The sequence below is a fragment of the Brachypodium distachyon genome, chromosome 1 (assembly GCF_000005505.3).
Source record: "Brachypodium distachyon strain Bd21 chromosome 1, Brachypodium_distachyon_v3.0, whole genome shotgun sequence".
In the NCBI taxonomy this organism is placed as follows: Eukaryota; Viridiplantae; Streptophyta; class Magnoliopsida; order Poales; family Poaceae; genus Brachypodium; species Brachypodium distachyon.
The window spans coordinates 27,503,653-27,513,986 of NC_016131.3; the positions used below are offsets into that span (position 1 = coordinate 27,503,653).

At 49.3% G+C, this 10,334-nt stretch overlaps 1 protein-coding gene across 1 annotated transcript; it reads left to right on the forward strand.

Annotated features, from left to right (window-relative positions):
- The first annotated feature begins 5,835 nt into the window (after nucleotides 1-5,835).
- Nucleotides 5,836-10,053, forward strand: LOC100824968. Its single transcript, XM_003563318.4, has 4 exons — nucleotides 5,836-6,307; nucleotides 8,684-8,758; nucleotides 8,852-8,992; nucleotides 9,164-10,053. Exons 1-4 carry the CDS (start codon nucleotides 6,119-6,121, stop codon nucleotides 9,533-9,535), a joined length of 777 nt encoding a protein of 258 aa, XP_003563366.2. The 5' UTR covers nucleotides 5,836-6,118; the 3' UTR covers nucleotides 9,536-10,053.
- Nucleotides 10,054-10,334: the final 281 nt, after the last annotated feature.

Genomic DNA, 10,334 nt, shown 5'->3' on the forward strand with positions numbered 1-10,334 from the left:
TCCACTGTCTGCAATATGTGAATCCGTCCATTCGGGTGCCACTCCAGTCTTTGGTGGTCGAACTGAAACTTTCAGGAATGACCGTCTTCGTACATGATCATGTGCAATCTCAAGTTGAGGTGTGGCAAAGCGTGGCACTGAATCAATGAATCAAACTTGAAAGTACTACTACTTGATCTTGGCAAATACTGCGAGTTGAGTAGGTTATCATCTAATCCCAGTCCACGTGTTATCGCAATGACGGTTAAAAGCTCTCCTCTTTGGTTTCTCGAAAGTCGAAACCATCCTAGTATGTACCACTGCCAAATCCATTGACCGAATCCGGTCCGTTGTCGAATCTTGATCTCTGCGCAGCCCAGATGGAGACAATACGAGGCAGAGGGGAGGAGAGGGGTCCGGGCAAGGTGGTGCGGTGGTGGTCTCGCACTTGCCAATTCGCCCGCTTGTCGACTCTGCTCTGCTGCCAGAACACACATGGATGCGCAGGCGTAGATAGCTCCAGTTGCCCACTGGCGCCGGCCGGCCGGCTATGGCCAGATGCAGCATGATGATGGATTGGAGCCAAGCCAGGGCGGTGATTGAGAGAGACTGATGGCAGCAGTCAGGACTGCACGCAGGCACCCGCTGGAGGGCTGTCCCCCGAGGGTTTGGCAACGGGATGCGTGTCTCCCGTCCAAGTGACAGTGAACGCCGGCCACGTGAACCACATACGGTCCCGGCCCAACGTCGACCCTGAACCGAAGAGACTGTGCAGTGTGTGTGTGACGGCCATGGTGAAAATACTACTCCTACTTCATCTTGGCAACGATGCCCGGCCGGCCGGCCGTCCTGCTGACAATGCGGGCCCTGCCGGGATCTGGATGGACTGCGAGCATGGGACCCGCCGGCGTACGGACGATAAGGGGTCACGTGCTGGCCACGTACAGGGGCTGCCGCCGACTGCCCGACTGTTGTTGCCTTCTTCTCTTGTCGGTCTCGGTCCAGCAACGCCTCGACTCCTCTTCTTCCACTTCGCTGCGCTGCGCTGAGCTTGTGTCAAAAGCTTTCTTCTTCTTATCTCAGAGACTGGAGACCAACAATCTTCTTCTTGTGACACCGACAACAACCATCTGCGCGCGCGGCCGGAAGGGTCGGCATTCGCGTTCTCCGTTAAAATCAACGCCGGTGCTGGCGTGCTGCTCCGGCAAGTGACTCGCGCAGAAGAAGAGAGAATCCGGATACGCGAACCTTCGAATGACCACGTAATTTCAACCTCGGTAAAAGCGTGTTCACCTCGTCACGGTCTGCTAAGATACCTTTGAAGATTAAAATCTGGCTGTGACTTATCTGGCATAACGCGATTGTTACAAAAGATAATATGAGTCGTAGAAACTGGCATGGGGTTATTACTTGTCGCTTTTTCTCTGAACATGAGACTATAAATCACTTATTTTTTTCACTGTGTTGCAGCTCGCTATACCTGTAGCATTGTAGGGTTAGCTTTGGGAGTGAATAGCCGTCCCACTTGTTTCTCACCGTACTTTCGGTGGATTGATTCTTACACTAATCTGAATAGGAATCTCCAAGTAGTTGGTCTTGTGCTGCGATTTGTTGGGCTATTTGAAAATTACGCAATCGTGCTTGCTTTGAACATAAATTGATCTGGTCGCCTGCTGAAATAATTTGTTATGCTTGCGCCTTCATGAAATATTGGGCAGGGCTCCAGCTGGGTGGCGATGGGAAGATGCTGCGACACGGAGCCGGAGGTCTTCAGGAGGAAGCGCTGCGACACCACCCCATGCAGGCGAGGATGGATGTGCCCAGGCTATTGGACAAGACGAATGCTGATGTCAACTAAGAAGCCAGGTGTTCTGCGGAGAGGACGAAGCCCTGTTGCAGGATGTGTGAGGCAAAAATGGTTGCTGCCAGTTATTCTAAAACTCAAGCCGTGGGATGTTCACTGAAGTCGTCTGTTATCGTTCCTTTTCAGTTGTTGCTTTAATTTGTAGCTTGACCTGGCGTGTGTTCTTGAGATTGCGGTCGGCAACAAGTATGTGCGAACTATGTGTGTTTTGTTTGTGAACCTGGGTTGTTCCGTTATTCTTAATAATGGAACCCGATCAATAGATCGTATGGAAAAAAAAACTCGTCACGGTCTCGGTAGTGCTACTGCTTATAGCAAAATCACGTATTTTCGAGCAAAACTATTACTCCCTCCGTCCAAAAAAGAATGTCTCAACTTTGACTAAATTCAAAAAAATTCAAATTGAATACATCTATACACTAAGTTATGTCTAGATATATTCAAATTTTGGCAAACTTGAGATATCCTTTGTTGGACGGAGGGAGTATAAGGATTGCCCACCTAAGAAAATTCCATAGACGATTGAAAATATTTAAAATTCAAAACTTTAACCTTTGGATCAAAAAAAGGCGTGCTTGTTTTCAGAATATTTTCACCAGCTTTGGTAGCATGGCATACATGCCATCAGCCGCCTTATTACAAGGAGCTCGACCGGGCCACCCTGCGCCTGCGGGGTTCGGGAGCTCCGACGTAGCGTAACAGTGCATCAGGCCTGGCCGGCAAGGGTCTTTGGCCCAACTCTCTGTTTTTACATCACCACGCACACTCGTTTCTAAAACACGTGATCTTGTTAAAAATGACAGGTATAGTCACGCTTGGACGTACAAATTAAAGCATGATGGCGATTGTCATACATAGAGCGGGCATATCTATCTACCAAGGCCAAGCCCCGTAGTACTCTCAAGGGTAAGCATATAAAGGCAATAGTCGCCAAAATGCACATGGACCCCGGCCCTCTATCCATTCCCCAGGTAATTGACTAGGCCACGACAAAGGCACACCAATGCAATGCATGCATGCTGCATGTTGTAGGGCCTGCCCTCTTTGAATTCGTTTGGACAATCTCCCTTCTCAAATTCAACTCAATGCATTCCAGGTTACCGATCTCATCCATCTATCTATTGTTGTGATGTTGACGTTGCGAGGTCCAAATGCTTTCTTGAAACAAAGTGGGAAAATATATCTCAGCAACATCCATCCATCGATCCTATCGAATTACCTCGATCGGTAACGAATGTGCTCGCGGATCACGTCCAAGTACGTACGATCCCATGTGTTGTGCACGGTCCAAGGGATGGATGGATGGATCATTCTTGGTCTTCAATTAACCACCTCATGTAGTCAAGCAATGCAATTCAGCAAGCCAGGTGGGAGAGGTACATTACTCCAATAAGCCCTATATATCATCCTTGCCTAGCATGCATGAAAAAGCTCATGTGAGCTCCGACCCTCACATCACATGGCACAACAATAATTCGACCAATTCTGTTCTTCCCACGTATGGATCGATGGAATTGAATTCACATGGGCGTTTTTCTCTTTTTTGACTCGAAATCTGGATGAGGTTAAAGGGCTACATAGCCAAGTACGTGCCCCATCACGTGTATGTAAGCCCGAAATGGTGACCCCTATAGCGGCCCTAGCCAGGCCTTGCCACGAAACGGGGCTCCAGGACAAGGGGCGCCATAAAACATCACCCCCCCGGTCACATGCTTTTCAGACTATCAGTATATATGCATGCAGTTGCTATACCTAGCTAGGTCGCACTTATTGGCCATCGTCCGTCCATCCGTCGATACATCACATGCGTCGATCGTACTAGGACTACTCGATGGATCAATGTATGGATGGATCCGTCTGGCTTGTGGATCGAGACCATCAATCGGCCCAGGTGCCTGCTTTGCTTGGTGGATCTCATGCATGCAATGCACTATACGCTGTGCTCTAGTAGCTAGTACTGCATGCATGCGTGCATGCAGTGCGAAAACGTGCATGCGTGGCGTGTCACCGGTTGTTGGATTTGGACGGGGTACAGATTAATCATTGTGGGGATTACTGATATCCAGTCCAACAGCGTCGTACGTACGTTAGGTCGTCGTCCATCAGGTGTGTCTTCGATGCCGTTGCAATGTGTGGCATGCCCTGCTAGCGTGTCGTTCGGTTCCTTCGGCTCCCCAGGACAATTTAATCATGCATGCATTGGCGCCGTTGGAGCAGCTAGCAAAGGTACTCTCGTCTTCGACAAGGGCCTCCTCCGTTTCTCGCGCACAGTGCCCATGCATCGACTCGAATTCCCGTCGAATTCACTTCTTCGATTCCTTCCTTCTCGATCGTCCATATGCATATGAGTTCCCCGCCTCTCCAAGCAACGGGAACGTCCATTGTCGCTAGCTTGCATGCAGCTGCTTACGTATATAAACAGGCAGCGTTCGGTACATGAAATCCTGAGATCGATGATTGACCCAAACTAAATTGAAATCTTCTTTGTGTTGGCGAACCACGTTTCTCTGTAAAAACGTAAGGAGTACATTTTTCCTTTCTGCTTCCGTGGATCGAGGAATGGCCGAACCGAATGGGCACACAGCTGTAAAAACGTAGTGGCATTGGTACTGTGGCACGTACGGGGCAAAGCTAGAGCTAGCTAGCCTAGCTAGTGCACTACCCTAGGTTAGGCTAGGCTAGGCTAGAGGCGCCGCTACAGTCCAAGCAACCAGGAAAATGCAAAAAAGACGTCCAAAATTTTGTGGGACGGCCACATAAAAACAAGAGAGCTGAAAAAAGCAGTCAGCAGCAACCGTAAAGGCAGTGACGCCAGTACACTCCACTCTCCTCCTAGCTACCACCCGCCCTCTCGACACCAAACCCGGCAGCATTTTGGCAAATCGATCTAGTATTACTCTTCTCGCTGATCCATCCTAAACGTCAGTAAAACTCAGCTAGAGAGGGAATTTACCTGAAACGACAGTGCTGTAGCGGCAGGGAGATGGCTTAATCGTTTTGCGTGGGCAGGCGGAAGAATCACATATTCACATGCCGAATTACCCGATTAGTGCCCCGGATTTAATTCCAGATCGAGGCAAGTCTTGTCCGCTATACCAGGTTGGGCAGGGGATTTGTTTTGAGAGAAAAAAAGAGAGTGGATATGGCTATTCTCGTTGAATCAGGCTTTGCGTGCAGTTGCTAGCTACTTGCTGTCCGAGAGACGAGCACCATCAACTCAATTGCCAAAATACAGCAAGTTTTTTTTTTTCCTTTTCAAACATAACTGGAGCGAATCTGTCCCCGAGAAACCTGAACTGTATGAATAAGCTTACTAGCTTCTGCTGTTGCCGTTTTTTTTTCCTCTCTTGGTACAAAAAAATTGTCCTACATCTGGATGTCACTCAAAAAACAACTATAACTGAAAACAGCAGCAACCAAAACGGCGAAGAAAATGCACTATCCCATCCCATCCCTAGTTAATCACCTGTGCAAATTAGCAGCAAAATTGTTCCCCGCTCGGATGTGTCACTCAAAAAGAATCAAACTGTGAACTGAAAACAGCACGAGCGGTGTAGAAACCGCATCCCTAGCCAACAACAATTCAGTCTAGCAGAATTCTTTCTTTAATCAGTCGAGCGTGGTACTAGCAGAATTCTCCAATTAATTTCAGCCCCGACGCGGCGCATGTATGATCCGATCTGACATGGACCTCTTGTTACCATCCCAGTCCCCAAATGGTGATCGAGTGGAGTAGTACTGGAGTACTAGTAGTAATAATCTGTCAGAGCTCAGATCAAATGGTAATCTAATCCTAAATCCCAGGAAGCAAACACAATTTTGCATCCACGACCCTCGCAGTCCGGCAAAACTCACAACCCAACCCAGTTTCTGTGGGCCGCGCGTTGTTAGTGTTACCCGGTAAAATCTGCGAGAAGCCCCCGGATGGGTGGGGGATTCGCAGGGCCGGTCCCCGACACTTGGACCGTGATCCCCAGGTGTTCCTTCCTTTGACCACCCAACCCCCATGTCATGTGTCCCCCCCCTTCCCTTCCCTTGACGCCCATCATCCGCTTTAGCTTAGCCTTCTCCTTCACTCTCTCTCTATATAGACGCCATAGACTGCTCACTCCACTAAACATCATCCTCTACAAATTAAGCCACCAATATAGCTTGCGTACATACATACAAGCGCACATACGCTTTGGCGAGAGAGAAAGATCGAGAATTGTAGCTCGAGAGATCGAGAATTGGCCGGCGAGAAGGGATCCATCATCAGGGAGATCGAATTGAAGGATGGAGATGGGGATGATGAATAATCGGCCAGGATGGGTGGGGGGGCTGGTGGAGGAGAGCTTCTTCGTGGGTTGCGAGGCGCACGAGAGCCGGAAGAAGAACGAGAAGAACATCTTCTGCCTCGCCTGCCGCACCAGCATCTGCCCGCACTGCGCACCCGCGCACCGCCACCACCCTCCGCTCCTCCAGGTAACCAGTAACGCCATCAAATTCAATTCTTCTTCATTCCTCTCCCTAGCTAGCTTTCAATTAAATGCACGCACGCATGCGCCAGCCAACAAACACCGGCAAATTCGACCTCTTGATTGATTCCTGGGTCTCTTGCTTGCTGGGCGCCAGAGGAGCAGTTAATTGTGCTCTGAGACGACAGCCATATCCTTTCGGCTTACAACATGTTGGGGAGAAGTAGTTGATTGTTGTGTGCATGCTTAATTAGTTTTCTGTTCTTGATTTGCTACTTCAGTTCCGTTCGGTTCGGTTCAACCTAGCTTGCAAGTAATTCTCCTTTACATGCATGCTTGTTGGTGTGAAGGGATGGCTTTGTATACGTAGTACTTGGCCTATCTAAGAATCAATTAGTAGCCTTTTCTGGTCTGTCGTTGTCTCGTACTAAAACAATTTTGAAGCAGTAGCTGCTGAACTACAGCTAGAAATACTCCATCGTCACTACATCTTCCTCGTGCTTGATTATACACTCCCATTCCCTTGCTGACCAGAGAGAAGGAGCTGAGCGTGTGCTTCTTATCTATAGGGGCGATTTCCAGAAGTAATAAAGCATCATGCATAGTAATACGCTAATTACAGGCTTGGTTAATTGGTTGGGCCTAATCGCGGCGTGTGAGAGTTCCCAAGCGTTGTGGCTGTGTGTCCTCGGTCCCCGTGCACGTCTTTCGGCTTCCGCTTGTCGTTTCTCCAGGCCCTTGCTTCCTTGTGCTTTGTGCCGTGCCCCTCCGTCCTCCTTAATTAAACCTTCCGTGTTCCACCCCAATTACTGCAGCTAATAGCTTCGCCCAGATCTTTTTTACCTCTCCCAATTCCCCTCTTGTGCTTGTCAATTCTACCCATACTCTTCTACTCCACATTTTCTCGTTTGGTCTATCAGATCAGAGAGAGGAGTGTACGTGAGAAACGAGGAAAAAAAAAGAAAACAGTGAAGTCAGTTACAGTTGGAGGAAGTAGAAAAGAAATTTGGACAGATTTTCACCGCGCCTTGGCCGCACCCCCGAAACGAGCATAGTCTTATAATTAAAGGGTCCTGGCTCTGGCCGTGAATTCAACCACGGCTGCCCCTGCATGCACCCTCTCCCACTCGCCCACCACCTGCAAGAAAAGTTACTCATCTCATCGGCCTCTCTCTAGGCTATCTAGGCTAGCTAGGCTCATCTTCTCAGCTTCCCGTTCTCCCTCGATTTCTCTCACAAGCGAGAGAGCGCTCTGGCCTCCATTTTTAACGGTGGTAATAGTGATTTCACTGTAGTACGCCCCTGATGCCATCAGCATTCATTCATCAGTCATCACCAAGCGATCATCATCATCATCATTTCTTCCCCTTCTGCAACTGCAGAACCAGCGCAAATTCCAGCCCAATTCGTTGCCGCAAATGGGCAGGGTTATCCGGATTGTTTTGCCATGCATAGCAAAACCAAGCAAACCCAAAGCAAATCACTCCCAACCTCCGTCCCCTGCTCAGTGAATGCTGACCCCCTGCCTGCACTGCAATGCAACGAGACGCAGGCGCCCGGCCGGTTGGCGAATAAATGGATCGTTCCGTTGGCCATCCGTCCGTCCATCCAATCCACTTCATCTCTCATTGTTCTGTGGCTACTGGGCACTGGCTACTGGCTAGCCCTGCCCAGCCAGCCAGCCGCTGTCAAGCGTGGCATCAGAGACAGAGAGGCCAGAGGGGGCAACAGTTTTTTTTCTTTTCTTCTTTTCTTCTTTTTACCATAAGTGTGCATGGTAAAAGAGCCTGCCCTGTTTCCAAACAAGGCCGGCCTCGATCCACACTGTTGGCCGAGGCTCCCCTTTGTGCAAGTCCTGCGTGCTTTGGCTACCGTCCAAATTCACCTTGGTGACGACGCTGTTCATTCATTCAGCACACAGTGACGGACGGTCACAGTTTTTCTTTTTTTTACCTCGGTCCAGGCAGCTGGCAGTGGCATCTGCTGGTTTTGCCCTTTTTTACCTTCCTGCCCTCGGGTACTTCGCGTAGACGGGTGCTGAGTACAGGGGCGATCTGGTCAATTGGCCATGGGTCAGGGGGTTCTGAGATTGCTGGGCCTTCCTGCTAGGCACGATGGAGTGTGAGTGTGCACCCTCTTTCCCTTGGTCTCCCACGATGGGGATAACGACGAGCCGCCGGTCAAAGCCAGCCAATTATTACTGCTGACTCACCTGCCCTTTAGCGTCCACACGGTAGGAAGGGAGGGGGCATGCATTATTATTGCCTCATCACATTGCTTTCTCTTCTTCTTCTTTTTTACCTCTCGTCACAGATTTACACTTTCGTGGTAGTAAAGTAAATTCTTAGAAGAGGTGATAGATTATTGTAATTGACTTTTGTAGGTGCGGAGGTATGTGTACAACGACGTGGTGCGCCTGGACGATCTGGAGAAGCTCATCGACTGCTCATTCGTTCAGGTAAAAATTAGTAACATGCATGCATGGAGTAAATCTAATCGCTTTTGGTGTCTATATGTGAACTTATGCGAATGCATGCATGCATGCATGCAGCCCTACACGATCAACAGTGCGAAGGTGATCTTTCTGAAGCCGAGGCCGCAGTCCAGGCCCTTCAAGGGCTCCGGCAACATCTGCTTGACCTGTGACAGGATCCTCCAGGAGCCCTTCCACTTCTGCTGCCTCTCTTGCAAAGTATAGCACTCTTCTTTTAACTGCTACTCCTATTTCTACATGCATGCAAATCCTATATGATGATTAATTGATGGTTGTCATGCATGAGACGACGATCGATGATCGAGTTCTTCTTGCTAAGAAAAAACATGCACGGTTAATTCATGAATCATGACTGATGCATGCATGCAGGTGGATCATGTGATGATGCAGGGAGGCGATCTGTCAAACATCCTGTACATGTCCGGCGAGCCGGACGTGGCATGCTTCCCGCGCTTCGAGGACCTCAGAGTCGGTGGCGGTGGCAGCGGCTCATCAGCGTACCTTCATGTTGACAATGGCGGGCAAGTCACCCCGAACTCCATCCTTGAGGACACCCTGGCGATGCACCATCACCAGTACCACCATTACGGGATCAATGGTGGTGGCAGTGGCTCCAGCACCGGCAGCGGCGCCCCGAAGAAGAAGAAAGGCGGGGGAGGAGGAGGGGGGTTCTTCCCTAAGATCGTCCTCTCGCTCAACAACAGGAGGAAGGGCGAGCCCCATAGGTCTCCCTTCGCCTGATCAAATCCATGCATGAAATCCTAGTACAGATCGAACTCCCCCCCTATATACTATGTGTTGCTATGTTGTTCATTACCGCTAAGCTAGTAGAGTGCTGTCTTAATTGTAATCCTTTGATTAGCCGTGTAGAGAGAGAAGGAGAGAAGGTGTTGGTTGGTTGATGGCCCATTTCCTAGCTCCCAGGGCCATCGTTAGGGCAGTGTTTTGACGAGACTTGAGAGGAGATCTAGAGAGAGAGAGAGATTAGCTTGCTAGCTCTTGCAACTCCCCCCCTGTTACAACACTAGGTAGCTTAGGCACAGACTGCTTTGTGGGTCCACTGATCGTTGCATGCAAGGGTCCCAACAGGTTGTTTGGCTGCTGGCCTGGCTTACCAATTTTGTACTTGATGTAACGGGGTTATAGGTAGGTTGCTCGATCGCAGGCAGGCACTTCCATGACTATATATATCGCTCGTCCCCCTTATATATATAAACAGTGTTGTGAATTTTTGTGATGTGTATAACGATGATTATGTACTTGGGTTATTTGCATTTGCATGCACGTCCATTGTGAATTAATTAATCATCCATGCAGGTAGAGATCATAGAGGTAGAGAGTGCTTTGCTCCCGCCCGCCCATGCATGCATGCGTGTCCCCCTTATATTTGCATTTGCATGATTACGGTTTGACCGGCATGGACGGGGCCAGCTGCAGACAGATCTCGGGCATGTTTGGTTTATCAACAATGCAGCCCTGTCAAATTTTGGCAAAATTTGGCTTGCCAATTATTTGGTCAACAACTTTTGAACCGACACAT

What these genes read in the sequence shown, in the direction of transcription:
- LOC100824968 (XM_003563318.4), top strand. Translation starts at nt 6,119, where the DNA reads ATGGAGATGGGGATGATGAATAATCGGCCAGGATGGGTGGGGGGGCTG. An exon ending in ACCACCCTCCGCTCCTCCAG is followed by an intron (nt 6,308 to 8,683) that starts GTAACCAGTAAC and finishes TGACTTTTGTAG; the next exon opens with GTGCGGAGGTATGTGTACAA. An exon ending in TCTGCTGCCTCTCTTGCAAA is followed by an intron (nt 8,993 to 9,163) that starts GTATAGCACTCT and finishes GCATGCATGCAG; the next exon opens with GTGGATCATGTGATGATGCA.